Source organism: Podarcis vaucheri (genome assembly GCF_965113315.1).
Source record: "Podarcis vaucheri genome assembly, chromosome: 4".
In the NCBI taxonomy this organism is placed as follows: Eukaryota; Metazoa; Chordata; class Lepidosauria; order Squamata; family Lacertidae; genus Podarcis; species Podarcis vaucheri.
The window spans coordinates 18,678,025-18,700,944 of NC_138762.1; the positions used below are offsets into that span (position 1 = coordinate 18,678,025).

The following is a 22,920-nucleotide window of genomic DNA, read 5'->3' on the forward strand; positions in this document are numbered from 1 at the left end:
TTCCAGCAAGGACTTGTTTATTGAGCAGACATTTTAGAATTCCATAAATTTCACCTTTGAAGCTTTAAGGAAAACACCAATTCGTTTAATTTAAAAGCTGTCTGACAAAAGAGCACCCCGGCGTGTTCTTCCATTTTCTATCCGGCTGTTAAGGTACCTAAACGTGTAAAAAAATAGTGAATACATTATAAAACCAGCATGGTTTCATTCCCTTCCAGCCACCCCATAGTTAATATTGGAGGTGTACTTCCTCCAATTTCAGTGATTTAAGAGTTCATCTCAAATGGGCCTTTCCATAAAACGTCCGTTTGGGGAGGCCAAAATTCAACCAATGCACATGTCTCCACTGGGATAGAACACAGAGTACATGTAAAGTACCCTTGACATCCTGCAAAGGATTTCCATATTAGGTCATTGCGTTAAGAGCTGTTTGTTCAACAGCATACAGCCCTCTTTGAAGTGACCTTGCAACAAGCAGTTCAAACAGCACCTATAATATTTACCTTTAGCACCAGACAGAGCTTATTTGCCTAAATTGCAGATTCCTTTTCAGGCTTGTAGATTGTCTAGTAGCACTGGAAAACAAACATTAGCACAAGATTAGGATTAAGTAGCTCTAGGAAACCCAACTTTGAATTGCAGCGGTGGTTCAAACTATTGGCCACATGCTCCTAGCTTTTGCCAGATGTTTCCAACAGATTTGATGCTACCGTAGCAACAATATAAAAATCTGGAGGAGTTACTTTATGGTCACGTCCACAGCATACCAGAAATGAGATTTCCTAGCAGCCTTGGTAGAGACCAGGTAATACACCCAAAGAGTTTTTTTAAATTGTGGTATTGTGAAACATGTGTTTCACAAGTGATGGAAGATGTCGAAAAATAAGCATTACCTACAGTTCCCAATAGCCTTGTATACAGGCAACTCCCTGTTTACACAGGAATTGCATTTTGGGTCATTGTGCATGTTAGCACTACCTGGATATTATATTTAATATGAAGGAACAGGAGGTTGTCTGTTACTGTGGCTAGCATTTTGTTTAATACAGCTTGGTTACAAATACAATATAGCAAATACTCAAGAGCAACATTACCTTTTCAAGCAGATTTTTCCTAGCAGCTGCATCCCAGGCTTTCAACCAAGTCCATGCCTGTAGACAGACAACACTTCTTAATGCTCAATTTCACACAGTGAGAGCTGCAAGTACTCAATAATTTGCTGTCTTGCAGTTTTATCCCACTAATCTAACATACAGTTTAGTGGGTAAAGCGAAACCACAAGTTTCCTCTGTGAGGTATTTCCAACGATAGGAACCTACGACAAGGTCACATCGGGATAGACCTCAACATTAATAATGTCTTATTTTTTAAATATATGTTGGAAGCCGCCCAGAGTAGTTGGGGCAACCCAGTCAGATGGGCAGGGTACAAATAATAAATTATTACTATTAGGCTGACAAGGTGTCACATGTTTCTATCCATTTATCCCCCCCCAAAAAAAAACAACAACTTATTTTCTTCCCGGAACTTTGCGTTTCAGTTAATACATTGTTGAGATTTACAAATATAATCAAATAACATGTTCATTCTGTTACCTTGATTCCAATGCTGCAATGCTAACTTGAGCTATACTGGAAAACCATAAAGTACTTGCATATTGTTGTTTCTGTTATTTATATTCCCTCCTCCCCCAGGGTCAGGGGGCCACATGCCAGAACAAATGTGAATTTTACCTTCGTACTGTGGGCTCCTTTCTACATATTCCCTCCCTATCCTCTATCCAGGCAAGCAAGCATATCAAAAGTTCAAGGACACACTCCAGCCAGCCAGAAACACTCAGGGGAGAGCAAAGAAGTGTACAGTCTAGGAAGAGTCCCAAGGGCCAGACAAAGACCTGCACTTGTCCCTGTCCTAGGCCTTATGTTAAGCTAAAATAAGGTCACATACCTCAATGTCCTTCTGTTCCAAACTAGAGCAGCTTCATGGCATTTGAATTTTCTACCTGAAAGAGCCAGCTGCCAGTTTGCAGCCACAAGAGAGCACATGTCAAGCAAAAGCTGTTAGGGTATCCCAATGGTGCTTCAGCAGAATCTGCTTCCTGGAGATTCCTCATGCTATTCACCATACGGTTTGTAAATGAGGGCTTCGTCTTACTTCCAGGCAAGAACTGAGAGCCAGCTACACAGCAGTACATTCATTGGTCAAAGTTCCAGGAAGTCTCATTTGCAAAGAATGTAACAGCCAGCAACCTGCATACTTAATTTGGACTAGCTGTTATTGTTTGTTCAGAATGGCTGTTTATCATTCACTCTTTTCAGAGCAGTTGAACATCTTGCCAATCATCATTAACAATTCTTTACCATAGCTTCTACTATGAAAAGTATGATCACTTTGACACAGATAGTGCCTTTAAAGTTCAGTCTCTTCCAAAGAGATGGAATGGAACATATTTGCATAATTCCTTTTATACAGTGAAGCAGGTTAGGCAAGCAGCAACCAATAATTAAAACATCATCAAGCTGAAATATATCTTCACTAGCCATGTTTATGTTTCAGGCATAATAGTTTCTTACCAATTTGGATGACAGGTGTTCATTATCTGGATTCCTTTAAAAAAAGAGGGTTAAAAAAAAAATCAGCATAGAACTTCATTTATGGGCCAATATATTGCCATGAAAGTTTAACACTTCAAGCATGTAGTACACTCTTCTAGTCAGTGCAAGGTAAAGTTTCATCCGTAGGGAGCCGGTGAGTATACTGTCCGGCTTGGGACAAAATGACTTAATTTTTTCCTCCTCTGAATTCTGTGAACGTGGCCTGCTAATACTGGAATGGATTTTGTCATTAAAGCAGTGGACAATCTTTCTGTGAATGGCTGTGTTTCTTCAGGACTTGCCACTCATTTGCTGTTAGCGGGCAGAGCCTAAAGTCAGAGCCAAATGGACAAAACCACCTCAAGGGAGCCTGCTGGGGAGGAGGTAGGATACTATTCATGGCTGAACTGATTGCTTGAAGAGGGCCACATGAAAACAGGCCAAGGGCCAAGATTGTCCACCCACAATTTAGCAGAGATGTCAGAGCAAGCTTATTACAGGTCTCATTGTCACCAATGCAATTTGTCTTACAAGGATGGAAGCATAACCTGTGTTTTCTGTAGCCTTGTTGCTTACTTCAGGCACAATGAAGTGCGCCTACATTTTGTATACCCAACAAGGCAAAGCATGTTAAATTGGCAAATACCAACCCCCAGACCATTTCTTAGCATCACATTTAAATGCAAGACACATTACCTTTAGCACAAAGCTGTTGCTTTGATGCACAGACATCACATCTCAATTGGACCATTTCATGATGGTTCAGGATACAAAACATTTTCCAGTGTTTTTCCATGCACTAAATGGTACAAAATTATAATGAATCAGAACCTAAGCTTGTACAGTCAACATGAAGTTATGTGATAGTAATCACATTTCTATGGGGATGTTTAGGATAACCAAATCTGTAATGCCCCCACACAAGACCACTCCAAAGGCATGCAGATTCCTGCTTTCAGCCATCAGTCCCAGTCAAGTATTTTGACAATGTATTCCAGAAGCAAAAATTTCTTTTGTATGTGCTTATGGGAGAACTTTGAAGAACCACCCAGGGAACAAAGAATAAACTAGAATCAAATAACTGCACACTTTATAAATCCTTCAAATAACATGTAATTTGTTTCAACAAAAATACCAGGTTTAGGCAAGCACAGTAGCTTGAGAACCAACGATGCCATATGCTGAATTATTATTGCACTGCTTTTTGAACATGCCATCAGGAACAGACTGCTGGATGCAGATACCATACAGTGCACTTATCAATTTATTCCTCTACCCCCTGATGTATTCCAAACTGGTACACAGCACAATGCAGAACATGAATGGATCTTAACATACCTCTTTTGCAAGCCGGGGTTTTTCTTAATCATCACTGTCTAGAACACTGAAAACAATAATTGGGAATAGTCTTAGAAATGGATTTATTTCAAACTTTCTTACAAATATTCGAAATAGTAACCAAACACTATTTGACAAGAATTACCACCCCACTGTATCCTAATTGCCTGTGGCCTCTTTGAGATAAAGAGCTTTTATGGGCTATCAGAAAAACTCTATCCTATGCAAAAAGTACAGTATTCCTGGGACTAACAAGTCATGTTCCTTCCTATTAGTAACACAGCCAATACAGATCAACTGTGGGTTGCAAAAAAGGATTTATTCTTAGCACTTGACTCCATGGTTTTTTGTCTATGAGAGTAGCCAAAACCTGAAGCTGTGCTGGTAAGCAAAGTGCTCACGGTAGAAAAAACATTGCATAAATGTCTAAACTTACCGTTACTCTAGGTCATCACCAATTCAGACAAACATCCCCACTTCCTTTTCAAACACACATTTCTCCAAACACAAACCTAGGATCAGCCAAACCAGCATCCCACCCCCATGTTGGTATTTTATGGTGAAACTGCTTCTGGAACATATGGTGCCACTCTAGATGTTGCTTCCAGTAGCCTTTTCACAAGTTTGCAGTTCATGTCAGCAGCAAGGTCCCATTCCCAGTGTCAAGAAAGCATGTGAATGAACAGACCCACATAAGTCTTTAAAATGTGGACACATTTAACACTGAATGGAACATAGTAAATATGCTACCAAGGAACACACCAATGGCGCAGCCGCCTCCTTCAGCAAATACAGGGCTCACATTTAAAACTTCTTGCCAAGGCATAATTTCTGGATGGTTCTTTAGATGTACCAACCATGGCTGGTGTATTTGTGCCAGTTAAGAAGTTAAGTGTTGTGCTTTCCTATAGCTCTTGCCACTCTTAAGGAAAAGACCAGTGAAGGAAAAAGGATACCTGGTGAAGCAGAACAAATCCAAGGCTAGTTGCAAACTATAGGAACCAGTGTGGATGAAGTCATCTTCCTTGCTGCCATGGACAAATGCTGCTTCCATATGTTCTCAGAGCCATTGCTTATCATGGTTATTAGTAGCTTCAGTTGCTGGTAGTGCTGGAAGAACACATTTCAAACATACATAAACTTTTAGCTTTGGCTGCATTCTCTTCAACTGCCTCATAAGTAGTTTGTTGATTTATCTAGTGCCATCTGCATTGACTAGCAGTGGTTCTTCAGACTGAATTTAAGATCTTTGGCCTTAAGGCGTTACAGGCATCTTCAAATGCTTTTCTGAGGCTGTGTGCTGATTTTATCAAATTTTGTTCAGGCAGCTTTTTCCCCTGAAGTTTTTACTAAAAGCACCTCCCCCCTCCCCCCACCAGATGTACATGCACTCCAGTTGTGTGCTTAAGGCATACCCAAAGCAACTCTCATTCTGCACTCAGTTCTGGTCAGTGTGTTAGGTTTTAGTTCATTTCTGAATCACTCAGCAGTTGAACTTAAAAACAGTCATCACATGAACTATTGTGCAGAATCTAGACTCACTTATGAATGCCACTTGACTCAGTCAAGTCCTTGGTTAATATACACATGGTTTGAACACCGACATCCAACTGCCCTCTTTCTCCATTTCATTCCTATTTAGACCCCTCCCCCCAAAAAATCTGGTTCTTCTGTTCTATCTTGAATTGCTGCTCTCCCATCTCCTTAACATCTACACCTTATTGCAGCAAAGTCAAAGTACAGGGAAATGAAATATTCACATGTTCTCCCCCTGCCTAATTTTCCTCCTCCCTCCATTCCCTTGTCTGTTTAAGATTGTATGTTCCTGGGGGCAGGGCTCTGTCATACCTGTTCTTTGCGAAATGCCACCTACACGTACATGGTAATATATTAATAAAATACTACTACTAAAAAAACTCCAATAGTAGTACAATCACACCAAAAATTTAGATCCTAATACCTCATGCCAAAGCACTCATTTCAGGTGATAAAAATAAGATTGCTGGCACTGGTGGTACTACTCCAGAACAAATCACTGTTCTAGATTAAAATGAGGTATATGGAATATGATAAATGCTACTACACTGTGCTGAGATCTAGTAACTCATGAAGTCAAGCAATGTTCAGATATGAGCATGTGCAGCATATAAGCTGTGCATGCTTTAAATATTAAAAGGGGCTGATCAGGTAAGCACTTTGGGGATGGGAAGAGCTTACCAAGAGCAGTACCCAGTTATCACATCTTGCTAGATTAGATGCCCAACTCTAGGAAACTTTTTTTAAGGAAACTTAGAAAGCCCCAAGTAAGCAACACACACTAAGATAATACAATAGTTTGATTGCCATGTTCAAGTAATGAGATTTAAACAGAAGCTATTTAGCTGTTAAATGGCTCAGGCCACAATCCCACGCACTCTCCTGAAGTCCTAATGGGTTCATAAGAAAAAAATACTCCAGCGCACACACAAGTTCCATTTAAAAAAGAATGTTAGCTAGCACTCCAATAAAGCTGGATTTTGCACCTAGTTAATGGGGCAACATATTTAACAATACACTGATGGCAGCCCCCAGAACTGCAATTTGTCAACTCCCCGTGACAGATTCTTTGCCCACCCTTTCAGCAAGGCAGCTTGCAACTGTAAAAGCTATCCATAAGATCTGCAACAAAAACCCTGTTGGAATCAAGTCAACAAGGGGATGTACAGTTGTGCTGCTCAAACACCTGCCTCAAAAGCATTTGTTCAAGGGTCCCTTAGCTAAAGGAACGTATGACCACAGCTAATAGCCCGTCTAGAATAACTCCATCACTACCCTCCTACTCTAGTGTAAAGCAGGAAAATGGTTAGTGAGAACAAGCCCAAGTCTGAAGACACGCTATTTTAACATTTTAATTTAAAGGCATCCACTACTGAAGCTTCTTGCTCATTTCCTTCCTTCCTTTCTTTGCTATATTCTGTAAATAGGCTCACTTACTTTGACTTCCTCTTGCGTGTCTTCTTTGGAATTTCACTACTTAGTATGAAACAGCTGTTTTCCTATGGCAAAGAAACAGACAAGGTAAATGTAACACACAAACATGTGAATAGAGATCAAATCAACCAAATATACCGAAGTTTCCCGTTACAAAGCTAATTCCTGACAAATAATTATAGAACCATACATCCTAGGTGCATGGGGTTTTATTCAAATGAGTCCTGTTCAGAGCAGGCCGACTGAAATAAATTTGAGTTAGTCGTGTCCATTAACTTCAATGGGTCTACACTGAGTAGGACTAGTGTGGAGTACCACCCATGGGGTTTTTTTATTTAAAAAATGGCTACCATTGGAGCATGGCATAACAAAACAGCTGCCACATGCAAGAGCGGAAGAAGACAACCATAAAATGGGCGAGGCATCTACATCACTCACCACAACCTGCTTACAAAAAGCTGCTCTCTGGCCTCTCTATTCAGAAGACAGGAGGGAATGTCCACTGGTTGAAAACCACTGAGTTAAAGTGATTGACTTAAGTCAGCAAAGACTTACCACTATCTTGGCACCCATTTCTTCTTTATCTGCAGAACTCTCAGCCTGGTCATCTCCACTGAAATACAGCAATTGCCCAGTTATCTGTATGTAAGTTGTAAATGAGAATAGTGGAAACATTTAATTCATATTGCGTTTTCTAGTTTTCAAAGTGCTTCCTGTGCACTTCCTAGTTATAATTCTTACAACTCCCCAATACAGAGTGCAAGGTGTCAGTATTATCCCCCCTACAGACTGTTACTGAAACCTTTTCATTTCAGGACTGCATGTTGTATTAGAAGGATTTTATTCCCGTCCACTGAGAAACTCAAGAATTAAGGTGTGTTCCTGTAAAATCTGCAAGAATACATTTGTTAAATAGGAAGCACATTACAACATTGCAATCCTGCTATTTCTGAAAGCGTGCCACACGTCAGACACATTCTCAAGAGATTTATAGGTTTTTATCTCTTTCTCTCAAAGTTTAATTTCCAGGTGTGTCTATAGGAGTATACTTTCTATGGTATAATCTAAGCGGTGAACAATCAACTATTGATACAAGCAAGGGTTGAGGAAGATGGCTTAGCAGGACGTAGATCAGCAGATTCCCATTTTCAACTCTTCCCTTCCATTGAAGTTTCTACTGAGTGCACAGATGTGACGCAGAACTTTAGAAAGCGTAATTATACATACTTTGTCTCCACAATGGGAGAAAGAGGTTCATCCTCATCCACGTATTTGTACTTTCTTGACGCCAGACTTTCATTTTCTAGATCATCCACAGCATTCAACTGCGTCAAAGATTTTTCCATGAGCTTCTCTAATTTCAGCGTTTCAATGTATCTGAAGTATCCATTTAAAGCTGCTTGCTGGGGGAGAAGAAATTTGCTCTATGAACATAAACCAGGACAAAAGACTCTGAAAGCCCACAAATTTGATTATGCAGTGTACCAATGAGGCTTTCTTTCAACTGCAAAGCAGTTTTTCCCAATCAAGTTTGTTACTCAGGAAGCAAATTATTAACACTATGAAATATGAAAGACCAGAGCATTATTGTATATAGTTGCTTTCTCTAAATCAGTGTTTCCCCAAGTTCCCAAACTTCATTTTCCAAATAAACACAAATGCAGGTTACCTAAAAAAAGAAATCTACTGCAGATAGCTAACTACAGTGATTTAACAATGCTGCTGACAAAAGTAGATCCAAACATCAATATACTGACAGCAACGTACTAGGTTCATCCTTCTCATTAGGATTATTTTAAAGGTTGTTCATAATTTTTATTTCATTTCTGTGTATAATGTAAATATTACTCTGGTTGATTTTAATAATTTTATAATTTCAAGCTTCAAGCTGTCTTATTTTATAACATCATCTTTCTTTACTATGTTGCAGGATGTAGGTAAATATATATATACATAAAAGAATGCAAATTTGTTCACTTAAAGAAGGTAAATTTTCAGGGGTGTGTGGAATATTTTTTTTTTCGGAAAAGGGCACGGTAGGCCAAATAAGTTTGGGAACCTCTGCTGTAATTTAACTGCTACTTACCTCATACAGACACACCATTCTAAAGGGAATGCGTTTCACTCCATACAGTCTCTCCACAAAAGGAAAATTAACAACTTTCTCAGTAAGTTTCTTTTTCCGTTTCTTTCCTGGGACTCTTGGCTGCTGTCTCTTCTCACAAGTTTCTTGCTCGTTGCGTTTCACAGTTTTCTTCTTTGCGACTTTCTTCTTCCTAGCACTTGGCCTCCACTTTCTCCTCTTCAGATGCTGCTTCCTTCTGAAGTAGTCAAAGAGGGCTCTGAGGTCAAGTTTAGGTTTGGGCAACTTGGGCTTTAGAGAGCCATTATGTGTTTTATTGCCAGATGGACTCTCAGGAGACTGACCAACAAGACTTGCTGGCAGCATAGCTTTCATATTCTTTGAGGGCTTCAGTGAATGCAAACCAGTTAGTCCTGCTGAAACAATGAAGGAAAATGATTGCTCTTTGATGGTATTTTAATCAATCTATTTAGATCAGAGCATACCAGTCTAATACAGAAAATCTTTAGCAGAGTGCATTTACAGCAGTGGCCCCCTCACCTCCAGAGCCCATGGGGTTGCATTTCCTACAAGTGCTTAGGAAAGGCTGCAGCCTTCATTTTCAAGAAGCTTACAGGGACAAGGTAGATTCTTCCTAAACTGTTTCTTGTACAGTTTTACAGTCTACTCCTATTTTTGCCAACTTTACATACTGCTGATCTTTTAATTATTTTATCATTTTATTGACTGTTGGACATCTTGTCACCATCAGTCATACTGCACCCACTGGGCAAAAAGGCAAAATATTAAATGAGTATATGGGTGCTATGGAGAAAGCCTACCCAACTAGGAAAGAGTTTATCATGGGGTCTTACTAAAAGAAGAATTTAGATGGAAATGCATTAACAGAAGTAGCAAAGCCATTATACAGATAAAGGGGGAATTCATTAAAGCTGAAGGACAGTGACTAGGTTTTATCTTTTTCATGTTTTGTGTCTGAAATACAGAAACCATTTAATCAGATGCTAACCTATTTACAATCTGTATCAAGCCCTGAGAAGCATGGCATCTGTATCAAGCCTTGGGAAGCATGGCATCTGTATCAAGCCTTGGGAAGCATGGGCGCTTGTGGTCTTCAGCATTGCTTGAGTTTTTGCCTTCAGCAATATCAGCTATATTCTGTTTCTAGTTTGTACTAGGAGTCAAGTACGCACATCAACTATTCGCTAAATTATTAAGGCAACTTCAGGACTTCAGTCCCTAAAACAAGTGCGGTTGTATTTTCAAAGAAATCTCACACTATCCATTTGCCCAACACAGGCTTCTTAGCCATTTAAAATGCATTTAATCTAGACTTATTTATCTTTTGCTACCAATTGATCAAGTTACCACAACCCAAAGGTGTGAAAAAGCCTTAAGTACCCAAGCATCAGTTACTGAAAAGGTGTCCCTAATGATACACATTTAGATGCACATATACCGGTACTTTACTGGTATAATCACAGAGGTTCTTATCAGCATGCTCTGATGAGGTCAAAATAAATCCACCCTAAAATCCAGTGGGATTTTCACAAATTAAATCTGCACAGCATCCTCTATAAAATAGCAAAACATGTTCATTTCTTGTACGTTGTTAATAGATCATAATTTAATTCCAATAACATTTCCCTCCCCCCCCCCCCGTTTTCAGCTGTTCCTATTTTATTTTTAAGCTTCCTCAAGTGCCCGTCAGGCACTTATCATACACGTATTATAAATACATAATATAGCACTTTTTAATCCTCCACATATTTACCAAGGCATTATGTTAAGAGGTGGGCCAGCTCAATCCAATGAGTTTGATTAAATCAGCCTGGTGCCGCAGCGAGGTCAGCCCTTTGCATTCAAATCCCCAGCCACACATCCATGGTTTACCCCCATTATTTTGGCCCTGCTACTGATAATAATAATAAATTTTATTTATATCCCGCCCTCCCCAGCCGAAGCCGGGCTCAGGGCGGCTAACAACACTAAAATAGTGCAACATTATAAAAACATCATAAGAATTAATTAAAATAAAAATTGATGGCAACCATAAACTAAAGTATTGTAAAGATTGCCAAAGGAGGGAGTCAGGCTGCGCCCTGACCAAAGGCCTGGTGGAACAGCTCTGTCTTGCAGGCCCTGATCTCTCCACCTCGCAGGATTGTTGTGAATATAAAATAATAATTTATCATTTATACCCCGTCAAGCTACTCTACGATCACTACCTTGCGCCCTTTAGGGGAAAAGTCAGTAATTAACAGTAAACACGGGTCGCCTCTCAAGCCCTTTTTATGTGCTAAAGCTATTCTCGAGCATTAACCCTCGGCTCCCCGGTCTACCAACCAGGACTAGCCCAGGCCCAACCTTAACCGTTGAAGGCAACGGAAAAGCGCCCGGGGGGGGGGAACCTGGCCTTTCAATTTTTATAGTTCCCCCTCACCCCACAATATCCTACCCACATCCTACATTAGGCGCCCCTAAACCTTTTCCCAACAGGCCCATCTCATTACAGGACGCCAAACGAGCCGATGCCGAACGATTACAGCAACCCACCTCCTCCATTTTGCCGGTTCAACAAGGCCGCGCAAGAGCCGCCAGGCCGCTTAAGTACGCTGTTTTTCCCCCAGATCTCGCGAGAGTTCGGTTTCGGCGCCGATGGGAGGAAGGGACCGGATGCGCTGGAAGGAGCAGCCTCGCGCCGCCATCTTGAGAGCGGCGACGGGCAGAAATGGGCGTGGTTGGGTGCGGCGCTCCAGCTGCGAGGTGATTGGACGAGGGGCAGGTGACGCCACCATAGGAAAGAGGCAGTCAGAGAAAGGAACTTGAGACGGGAGTAGGGCGCCGAAGTTTGCATTCCTGTAAGTTGAAGCAGCCATGGGGCGAGGTGTGTGTGTGCCAAGAATTGTTTGCATGGGTTGGGGGGATGAATGCTGAAATGCAATGCATGCTTTGCTCATTGAGACTGCCTGAGGAATTGGGCGTGGGTTTGTAAGGCGAGGCTGCAAACCCAGGCGCTTTGCTAACTATTGTCAGCATTTTTTTAACTTCTTGCCCACCCGAGGGGCCTAGAGCGAGTTGCAGCCATGCAACATGGAACTGGGCTTAAGCAATTTGTTAATTGTTAATTTGGACTAGATGCCCCTTAGGATCCCTCTACAACGTTGTGGTTAGCGTTGAAATCCCATTCTCCCTTTGTTGTTGTTTAGTAGTTTAGTCGTGTTCGACTCTTCGTGACCCCATGGACCAGAGCACACCAGGCACTCCTGTCATCCACTGCCTCCCGCAGTTTGGTCAAACTCATGCTGGTAGCTTCGAGAACACTGTCCAACCATCTCGTCCTCTGTCTTCCCCTTCTCCTTGTGCCCTCCATCTTTCCCAACATTTTCCAGGGAGTCTTCTTTTCTCATGAGGTGGCCAAAGTATTGGAGCCTCAGCTTCAGGATCTGTCCTTCCAGTGAGCACTCAGGGCTGATTTCCTTCAGAATGGAGAGGTTTGATCTCCTTGCAGTCCATGGGACTCTCAAGAGTCTCCTCCAGCACCATAATTCAAAAGCATCAATTCTTCGGCGATCAGCCTTCTTTATGGTCCAGCTCTCATTTCCATACATCATTACTGGGAAAACCATAGCGTTAACTATATGGACCTTTGAGTAAACTCTGTTGAAAACAACGAGGCTTACCTCTGTGTAGACCTATGCAGGTTTGCACTGAACTCAGAGGGACCAGGAGTTCTGAGCAAGCCTTAAGGTTGCACTGCCTCATTGCCTTGTTAATGGATAACTGTAACCTTCGTCCCAGAAACACACTGGAGAAACCACATAAGGCAGTTGTTGGGTGAGTGACAGGTGCAACCAGGTGAGGATGTTGTCCCCTCCATCCCATGAACCACAACCCCTAGATTACATTAATTATGCTAATTTGTAGAATCTGAGACAAGACAAAATGTCCAGGTGCTATTCTCCTCATTTTTGTGTGTCAGAAATTAGCCTACTGCCCCTATCCTTTCAGTGTGTGGCTAAGGCTGCAATCCTAATCCCATTTAGCTGTAAGTAAATCCCATTGAATTTAATAGGATATGCGTCTGAGCAAAGCTGCAAATGGGAGGACATGATAGTGGTTTGTATAAATTAGTGGTTGGAAGAAAATGGTTATTTTGGTGCTAAATGCAAACCCAGCAATGTGGTGTTCTTTTATTTGGTGTATGATTAATGAAGCAGTGTTAGGCTGCTGAGTTTCGTAACCCTCTTAGTCAGAGAGAATGGAAAGGGAACAAGATTTCAGAGAGCAGCTGGGAAAAATAGACATGTTGAAAGCTTGGGAAATGTGCAGCCTTGAAAATGGACTATTTGCACAGCTAGGTTTCTAGTTGCTCAGGATGCAGCCTCACATAACATGAGCGTTGCCTGTATCCCAAATAGTAACTGAAAAGGTATATTGTAAAAAGCCTGTGCAAACACTCACAGCTTGTATTTAATCACTAAACTTATGTGTTCATTAACAGACCTTGTAAGCTGTTCTAGGGTGTACTCTGATCTCGTCACAGCTTAGCTGTTGAGTTTGCTTCATGAAATAAGAAAAAGATGGCCAATGTTGAGATGTTTGCTTTTCATGTACCTAGCCTGGAAGAACTTGTTGGAGGTGAGTAGATTTGACTCTTTGATGTTACAGAAATGTTGTGACGTACGAAATGGGAGGGGAAACCTTTGGAGTCTCCAGTGGAAGTGAGTTCCATAGTTTAACGATGAGCTGCACGAAGTAGTAGTTTCTTTTCTCTGTCCTGCCTCTTCCAACATGCAGTTTCTTGGGATGTCCAAGAGTTTTAGGGAGGGAGAAAAACCTTTCTCTCTCCACTAGTCCCATATCTATGCCTAATGAGAAGAGGCAACAAATAACTAAACTTTCTTGCACAACTATTGCACCACCCAGAAGGCGTTTGAATGTTGGGTGCGCATTTTAATGCGATATCCTTGCCTTGCTAAGTTGGTGCTTTTTGTTTCATTTCATTGCAGAAAGCTTGTCCTAAGTATTTCTAAAGACAACAGTAATAATGCACTCTTTACCTTCTTCTAGTTTTGCAAAATGGACTTAAAGAAAACTTTGCAGATGTTCAGGTTTCTGTAGTGGACTGCCCTGATCTGACTAAAGAACCCTTCACATTTCCTGTTAAAGGTAATTAGTGAAATCTATGAAATATCTATTTCACAGAGGACTTCTCTTCAAGGTGCCAGCCAGCCAGCCACGTCCTTTTCCAGGATACTCCATTGCGTTCCTCTTCTTCCCCTGCTCCCACTTTTGTCTCCTTACCCTCCTCAAAAAGTTAATCCTCATTGTGTTGAGCATATCTAGTCCCCATCTTGGGTGCAGCCAGCATTTATGTTGTGGGGACGGAACCTCAGTTAAGTAGTTTTATTGTTTTACTTGATCTAGGGAGGGCAGCTGCCCCCCCCCCCAGCTATGTCCATGTTCCCCACTGGGATGTTTTTGAGTGTAACCACTTTTCTCGCGGGGGGGGGGGGTTCTTTTAAAAAAAAGAAATCACATCCAAAACACTCCAGGATTCCTCTGAGCCTACTGATACTTCCAGGGATAGGTAACCTCAACCCACCCAAAAAATTTAAAAAATTACTGGTCTACAACTCCCATAATTCCTGACTATTGGGTGTTCTTGCTAGGCCTGATGGGAGTTGTGGTATAACAACACCTTGCAGACCACAAGCTCCCCACTGATTTACATAATGATACAACCTGAAATGGGGGCGGTGGGGATGTTGATATAACATAGGCAGGTCCTATGCTGCAAACATGTCATAAGTTTGAGATTCCTTTGTTTATCATTGTCTCAAAGTTGGGAGAAGATGGAGCCCTTAATGGCTGTGCTTGAAGAAGAAAGCCTCTGCATTTTATACTAGTGATCTGTTTTCTCTACTAAACTAGGTCCGCCAGTTGCTGGCCAAATAATAATAATAATAAATTATATTTGTATCCCGCCCTCCCTGGCCAAAGCTGAGCTCAGAGCAGCTAACATATAAATAAGACAATATGCATAATACATTATACAATAAGCAAGTAAAATAACATTCAACATTCATTAAAATGATATAGAATAATATTAAATATGAATAATAATAATATTTATTTATACCCCGCCCTCCCCAGCCAAGGCCGGGCTTAGGGTGGCTAACAAGCAATAATAAAAACAAGTTGAATTAATACAACTTAAAAAACAAGATTAAAATACAACATTAAAACATTAAAATATTAAAATGCAGCCTCATCACAGGAGGAGAAAGGAAAAAGAAAAAAGAAAGAGGGGGAGGGAATCAAATTGGCTCCAAGCCAAAGGCCAGGTGGAACAACTCTGTCTTACAGGCCCTGCGGAAAGACATCAGATCCTGCAGGGCCCTGGTCTCATGAGACAGAGCGTTCCACCAAGCCGGAGCCAGTGTTGAAAAGGCCCTGGCTCTGGTTGAAGCTAATCTAACTTCCTTAGGGCCCAGGACCACTATTAAATATCAGCATTTCAAAATTAAACAGAAATCCACTCTTAACAGTTACAATAAGTAATTTCTAAACTCCAGTCAATAAAGCAAAGCAAACCACAGTGCACAACCTAATACGATACAAAATGAGAAGCAGAGACTGGAGGGTGGGGCAAGGCAGGTGGAAAGAGGCCTTGCCTGATGGAGTCTCTCCCTGACAAGCAGAGCACAGAGATAGTGGCCTTCCCTATTATTTGCCCCCCACTGGCTAGTGCAGATTCATAATGGCGCTAAATTGCTGATCGGGAGCATATTGCCCCCGAGATGTTCTTGGTCTCCCCACCATTGGTCCTTGCTTTCTGAAGAAACTAAACTCTTTTGGTCGCCTTGCAGGTATTTGCGGCAAGCCTAGAATCGCCGACGTGGGCGGCGTTCCATACCTTTTGCCTCTTGTACAAAAAGAGAAGGTGAGTTGTTACTACCTGTGGCCACATAATAGATCTGCCTGCAAACATGGGATTTGTATCTAATGTGAGTTGTACTCAAAATCCGTTGAAACTGATGGATAATGACTAACTTAGGTCCATTAGTTTCAGCGCATGGCATCCCAACAAAGCAGACTTCAGCTGTGTAATGGAACTTCCCCTCTCGCTATGTGCTCCCCATGACCCCAGATCTGTTCTGGGGGTTCCCTGAACTCTCCAGAGCAGGGGTCAGCAAGGTATACCTTACCTGGACCGGTTCACTACCATGGAGATCGCTCCGTGGGCTGGATCGCGTCTGCGCAGACGCAATTTCCGGTGTCGGCATCTGCGCAGACGTGATTTTCAACACCACGGAAGCAAGTTCTTGCTCCGCGCTGTGCTGGTTTAGCGCAGTGTGCAGGGACTCTCCGACTGGGCGGCTCGGTTTGGGGGTGGCTCGGGGGCCGTTTAAACCACCTCCGTCGGCCTCAGGTTTCCGACCCCTGCTCCAGAGCATATTTGGGGAGTGGGAGGGAGCATGGAGAGAGGAGGCGGGGAGGGCAAGTTCCATTGGGCAAGGAGAAATGCTTGTGCTGGTGGATTTACTTTGTTAGCTATTACTTTGTTAGATACAGTGGTAAAAGGTAAAGGTACCCCTGCCCGTATGGGCCAGTCTTGACAGACTCTGGGGTTGTGCGCCCATCTCACTCAAGAGGCCGGGGGCCAGCGCTGTCCAGAGACACTTCCGGGTCACGTGGCTAGCGTGACAAAGCTGCATCTGGCGAGCCAGCGCAGCACACGGAAACGCCGTTTACCTTCCCGCCAGTAAGCGGTCCCTATTTATCTACTTGCACCCGGGGGTGCTTTCGAACTGCTAGGTTGGCAGGCAAGATACAGTGGTACCTCAGGTCAGGTTAAGTACTTAATTCGTTCCAGAGGTCCATTCTTAACATGAAACTGTTCTTAACCTGAAGCACCACTTTAGCTAATCGGGCCTCCTGCTGCTGCTGCGCCGCCACGGCGTGATTTCTGTTCTTATCCTGAAGCAAAGTTCTTAACCTGAAGCACTATTTCTGGGTTAGCGGAGTGTGTAACCTGAAGCATATGTAACCTGAAGGTACCACTGTATGTCCAAGTGGGCTTACTCTTGAGTGGGACTTAGCTCTCCCACTGAGCTTATGGTCCTTCTGTTATGCGCCTTCAAAGCACATCCCGGGCATAGATTATCCAACGAAGAACAGCAATTCTAGTGAAAAACCCAACACGCCTCTCTTGTTTAGGTTTATGACCTGAACACAATTGCAAAGGAAATGCAGCTACCGGGAGCTTTCTTTCTCGGAGCCGGAGCGGCTTCGTCCAGAGTTGTCGGAGGCAACGCTGAGGTAGGTAAATATTAGCTCTTAATATGTATGCCAGACTCGATCAAGAGAGCCAGTGTAATGATTGAGAGGGCTCATCTGGAGAGGCCAGGCTGCATGTGACGTTAAAAACGTGCCTTCCTTTATTTCCTTAAACAAGCTGTATGTCGCCTGCTTAATAAAGGATAAACAAATCTCTAAGCAGCTTTTGTGAAATTGTTTAAAATACCTATTTAAAAATCCTTGTAAACTGATGAGACACTACTGCGATAAAGCGGTACATAAATTGTTTAAATAAATAAAACCAACAAGCTTTAAAAGCAAATAGGCACAATAAAAGGATCAAAATAGAGTAGGGTTGTCATATTTTTCAGTTTTATCCAGAGTTGACATTTCTGAGCTATTTTTAAGGGAAATCAGCTAAAACAACACCGCCGACATGGACTGCCATGCGCCTGGATTTTCCCTGAATAATTTTGCCGATTTCCACCCAGACACTACTCTGGACTGCAGTATTCCGTGTATGTCCAGGAAATTCCGGGCATATGGCAACCCTAAAATAGAGGGCACAAGGTAAGCTTCTAAGGGTCTTATCCCTGGCCTAGAAGTAAGCCCCTTTGAGACTTGAGCCATGTAAGTCGGTACAGTACAGTGGTGCCCCGCAAGACGAATGCCTCGCAAGATGGAAAACTCAAAGAGTTTTCCGTTTTGGAGGTGCTTTGCAAAATGAATTTCCTATGGGCTTGCTTCGCAAGACGACAATGTCTTGTGAGTTCCTGCGGGTTTTTCCCCCTCCCCCCTTTATCTAAGCCTCTAAGCCGCTTATCAGCTGATCCGATCAGCAGATAAGCCGCTAAAAGCCGCTAATCCGTCAATGGGCTTGCTTCGCAAGACGAAAAAACCGCTAGACGAAGAGAATCACAGAACGGATTCTTTTCGTCTTGCGAGGCACCACTGTATTTCAACTTAGAATCCTCAAAATCCAGTGGTAAACACTAAATCATCTCGGTACATAGAGCTTCTTTCAGAAGAAAGGTTCCCTTCGTTAACCGGAATAAAATCCTGGTTGCACACTACTTAATTTCAGTGGAACTTTGGCTGAAATCCCTATACCTGCTTATCAGCAGGTCAGCCCCACCCACCCTGAACTTCACATGACTTATTTCTGATCAGACACATATAGGACTGCACGGTTCAGGACCTCTGCCTTCCTCTGAATAGTACATTCTACATTTAAAGAGACCTTAACCTGGAGTGTCAGTGGGTGGTTCTTTTTATTGATCGCGATGCCCGATAAACAGAGCAGATCCATTCAGGAAAGTTAATTTTCTCTCTCTCTTTCTCTCTAGCTTATCCCTATCGTTCAAGCTAAAAACGAGAAAAAGCCAGCTGTCAATCAGAGTTACTTGGCCAAGATTAATCTGGAGGATGGTGGGTGCTTGCTGGAACAGTACAGCTCCAAATATAAGGATTGTGAATTTGGGCTGCTGGCCAACTTGTACGCCAGTGAAGGCCTTCCTGGCAAGGTATATGGTCTCACTGACTTTAATGCATACAGTCTTTGCATGTACTTGAAGGTGGAGAGCACTTGCTGGTTGTCCCAGATCCAGCCCCTAACATCTCCAGGTACAGCTAGGAAAGACCCTACCTGAAACTCTGGAGAAGCTTGGTTTGTGGAGGTTTGTGGTGAGTAAAGGTAAAGGGACCCCTGACCATTAGGTCCAGTCGTGACCGATTCCGGGGTTGCGGCGCTCATCTCGCTTTATTGGCTGAGGGATCCGGCGTACAGCTTCCGGGTCATGTGGCCAGCATGACTAAGCTGCTTCTGGCAAACCAGAGCAGCGCACGGAAACGCCATTGACCTTCCCGCCGGAGTGGTACCTATTTATCTACTTGCACTTTGACGTGCTTTTGAACTGCTAGGTTGGCAGGAGCTGGGACCAAGCAACAGGAGCTCACCTCATTGCGGGGATTCGAACCGCCAACCTTCTGATCGGCAAGTCCTAGGCTCTGTGGTTTAGCCCACAGCGCCACCCACGTCCCTTTGTGGTGAATAGCCTCCATCATAAATTCATTTGAGTTGTGTTAAAGGAAACTGTTCTCTCTGAGGTTTCAGGCAAATGATAGCACTGCTCTGACAGAATTGCTGTTGGTGAGGTAGTGACAGTACTTGCTGTTTAGGAAGGTTTATGTAGCTACGAAGCCTTCTTACAATATTACTGAGAGCTATGCTGTATGTTAAAATATGCTGTGTTGCTTTTTTTCAAAACAGGAATTGAAAGTTGCATAATCAACATTTTCGTGCCGATTAGTGCCCATAATATAAACACAGCTTCTCTCCTTTTTTTAAAGGTCATTGAAGTGAAAGCAAATCGAAGAACTGGTGAGCAGAATTTCATATCCTGCATGAGGAAAGCCTTAGAAAAATATTATGGTGACAAGCCAGTTGGCATGGGAGGGACATTCGTTATCCAGAAAGGAAAAGCAAAAATTCATATTATGGTAAGTAATAAATAAGTAATGGTTCTCTTCCCTTGTTCTTTGAGAGTATACAACAGCAGTATAGCTGCAATGATAAACAAGGTCTAGGTTTCTGCATAGGAGGGAAAAATGCACGTAGAAAATATTCTGAATTGCAAACTTGTGTTTGCTGTATGCAATTTGAACTTACAGCCGCTTGGTGAGTGTCTCAGGCGCCCAAACCAATCGCAGTTAAGGAAGGGTGCTGGAGTCGCTTGTTGAAATAAATCAAGGTTTGAAAGTCAACAACAAACCATGGCTTCAGACTGTGGTTTGTTGGCAATAAACAAACCATAGTTACTATGCAGGATGGCCCTGTGTCCTACTTTATAGCCTCCTATTTTCAAAGAGCTGTATGAAGATAGTCCTCTTTTTAAAGTTGTCCACTTTTTGAAGGACTGGCCAGTTTAAGTCTGGTTTAAAGTTAAAAAAAAACCCTGCAAGGAGTGGCTAGGGAAACCCAGACAGATGGGCAGGGTAGAATAAATTATTATTAGTACTGTAGTAGTAGTATTAGGAGAGAGAGCAGGGCTCCTCATCAACACTTTGCACCTGGAAAGAGAGGTAGGCCGGCTGGGCCCAGTCTTCCCCCCTATGGTGAGATGTAGGATATTTTTCTGATGGACATTACCAGGCTGACCTTTGCTCCAACATTCCCAAGTTTTCATTCCTTAAATATAGTTCCAGTTACAGATAGGTAGCCATGTTGGTCTGCCATAGTCAAAATAAAAAAAATTCCTTCCAGTAGCACCTTAAAGACCAACTAAGTTAGTTCTTGGTATGAGCTTTCGTGTGCATGCACACTTCTTCAGATACACTGAAACAGAAGTTGCCAGATCCTTCTATATAGTGAGAAGGTGGGGAGGGGTATTACTCAGAAGGGTGGTGGGAATGGGAGATTGGCAGATAGACCAAATGGTCAACAGGCTCATCTCAGCTATCTGCCAATCTCCCACTCCCACCACCCTTCTGAGTAATACCCCTCCCCACCTTCTCACTATATAGAAGGATCTGGCAACTTCTGTTTCAGTGTATCTGAAGAAGTGTGCATGCACACGAAAGCTCATACCAAGAACTAACTTAGTTGGTCTTTAAGGTGCTACTGGAAGGAATTTTTTTTATTTTAAATATAGTTGTGTTTTTCCTACAGCCCTCAGAATTTTCTGCCTGTCCTTTGAAAACGGACGAGGACGTGAACAACTGGCTCAAGTTTTATGAAATGGAGGCTCCACTAATTTGCCAACCCGTTTTGGTTTCCCATGATCCAGTAAGTCACTTTGTTGGCATACGGTGTGGGTTCTCTTGGGTGTGTGGGCAAGAAATGTTGGCTTGTCTAACCACGCAGACATTACTGGTGGTCACAACCAACCCCAGTGGGGAGCGTTCCAGCGTATCGCTTTCTGTCTGCAATCTGAATTGTTACAGCGCACAACCAGGCAGTGCTTTGCCTTGTTTTCTGATTCTCTTTTCATAAATTCATTCTAAGGAAGCGTATAACGGAGGGCTGGGCCTGCGGCATGGCCTAGTCACTCAGTTTCATTTTACTTCCTGTATTCCCCAGGGCTTCGATTTGCGCCTTGAGCACACGCACTGCTTCAGCCACCATGGCGAGGGAGGCCACTACCACCAGGACACGACCCCAGAGACCGTCGAGTACCTGGGCTATTTTCAACCCGCCGAGTTTCTCTTCCGAATTGACAAGCCCAAAGAGACGCACATGGTTGGCCGGGATTGAAGCGAGACGGGGTCAGGTTGCAGCGGGAAGCCAGCTCAGCCCAAGGAACAGGAAGTCTGAAATTTGCCTTTAACCGGATTGAAACGTCGTCACAAGATGGACTCCAATAATCACAAGACGATAGCACTTATTTTGTTTGTTCTCGAGGGGGGGATGGCATGTAATTAATGGGCGATTGGCAATACAGCTGCATTTAATCTGATGACAAGGAACACCTGGAGTCAATTACTTAATTGCCGGGAGGGTTGTCTCTACCAGCTGTTTTCTGAACTTCCTTTCTTTCATTAATAACAATTTTTACAAACAGGTCCCTGAGTGGAAGGTGAGGAGTTCTTCCCCATTGTTTTTTTTTGTTGTTGTTTAGTAAGTCCAGCTGCCACAGACACATATACTGCCATTTTGTCCATGCCTGACACACCTGAGAGGGTGGAGGGGAAAGAGATCAGGGGTAAGGGTTGTTTTCTGTAAGCCCTTCTCCTCTGTTTGGGAGCCTGCCTGCCTCCTGCCCAAAGCCGCTTCAGGAAAGAGAGGGTGATATCTTCTCTTGCAGCAAGCAGCACCTCCAAATGGACCAGTCTGGGCCTGAGGCTGCCGGTTGCCAAACCTCCCTTTAACACCAACGAATTCAAAAGTGCAAGGTTCCCTCATGATAGTCTCAGCCACACGTCCTTGCAGCCGTATCCCTCAGTAACTCATCCCATGCCTACAGATTTGCTGCATAGAAATGTGATTATCCCCAAACAGGATTTGGATGCAGCAGAGAGAATACATGGAGCGGGGATGGACTGGTGTACTTTTTATATATAATAATAATAATTTATATCATAATTTATTTATACCCCGCCCATCTGGCTGAGTTTCCCCAGCCACATAGAAGAGCACAGCAAACTTCAGTGATTCACACAGAGATCTGAAAAAAAACATCTACTTAAGGCCTATTGAATTCAGTGTGGTTTACTTCGTGGTACATGGGACTTGTGTTGCTGCGTTAGCAAGAGAGCCAAAAGTTGGACTGGAGCACTGAATTTATTCTCTGTTTTCCTCCTGACTTTGGGTTGCAACTAAACCATGCATGTCTCTTATTTACTCAATTGCCCGTTTCACCCATGGGTGCTTCATTTGGGTGTGACGCTTTTTCTTAGCACTTCTTGTCCCAGATGAAACATCTTAAAATTGCACTTGAATCTATTATTTTATCTGTTTTCTTCCAGGCAGGATAGGCAAATTTCTCCCCCCGCCCCCCCCCCAAATGCACATAAACTAAAAAGCTGGTTGGAAAATGGCAGTTCTGAGTCATCTGCTGCACTCGGTTTGTTTAGACACTTTTCTCCTTGCAAGTAGTGCAGCTTTATGTCCGTAAAAGTTCTTGTTCGGTG

At 42.8% G+C, this 22,920-nt stretch overlaps 2 protein-coding genes across 4 annotated transcripts; one reads left to right on the forward strand and one right to left on the reverse strand.

Annotated features, from left to right (window-relative positions):
* On the reverse strand, positions 1–11,845 carry TAF1D (TATA-box binding protein associated factor, RNA polymerase I subunit D). Of its 3 annotated transcripts, none has more exons than XM_082219508.1 (13): positions 11,542–11,845; positions 8,989–9,398; positions 8,130–8,305; positions 7,458–7,515; positions 6,906–6,967; positions 4,889–5,042; positions 3,933–3,978; positions 3,291–3,393; positions 2,574–2,607; positions 1,948–2,015; positions 1,095–1,151; positions 504–575; positions 1–157 (listed from the first exon to the last, which is right to left on the reverse strand). In XM_082219508.1, exons 1-6 carry the CDS (start codon positions 11,840–11,842, stop codon positions 5,027–5,029), a joined length of 1,023 nt encoding a protein of 340 aa, XP_082075634.1. In that variant the 5' UTR covers positions 11,843–11,845; the 3' UTR covers positions 1–157; positions 504–575; positions 1,095–1,151; positions 1,948–2,015; positions 2,574–2,607; positions 3,291–3,393; positions 3,933–3,978; positions 4,889–5,026. The 3 variants fall into 3 exon arrangements, with proteins under 3 accessions (XP_082075634.1, XP_082075633.1, XP_082075632.1); XM_082219507.1 differs by having other exon boundaries at positions 1,948–2,002; positions 8,989–9,401; XM_082219506.1 differs by having other exon boundaries at positions 8,989–9,401.
* On the forward strand, positions 11,710–21,756 carry LOC309530519 (ester hydrolase C11orf54 homolog). Its single transcript, XM_082219544.1, has 9 exons — positions 11,710–11,846; positions 13,532–13,626; positions 14,059–14,157; positions 15,861–15,934; positions 17,212–17,313; positions 18,639–18,815; positions 19,642–19,791; positions 20,960–21,076; positions 21,371–21,756. The coding sequence occupies exons 2-9, from the start codon at positions 13,569–13,571 to the stop codon at positions 21,542–21,544; spliced, it is 951 nt and encodes a 316-aa protein (XP_082075670.1). The 5' UTR covers positions 11,710–11,846; positions 13,532–13,568; the 3' UTR covers positions 21,545–21,756.
* The last annotated feature ends 1,164 nt before the right edge of the window (positions 21,757–22,920 follow it).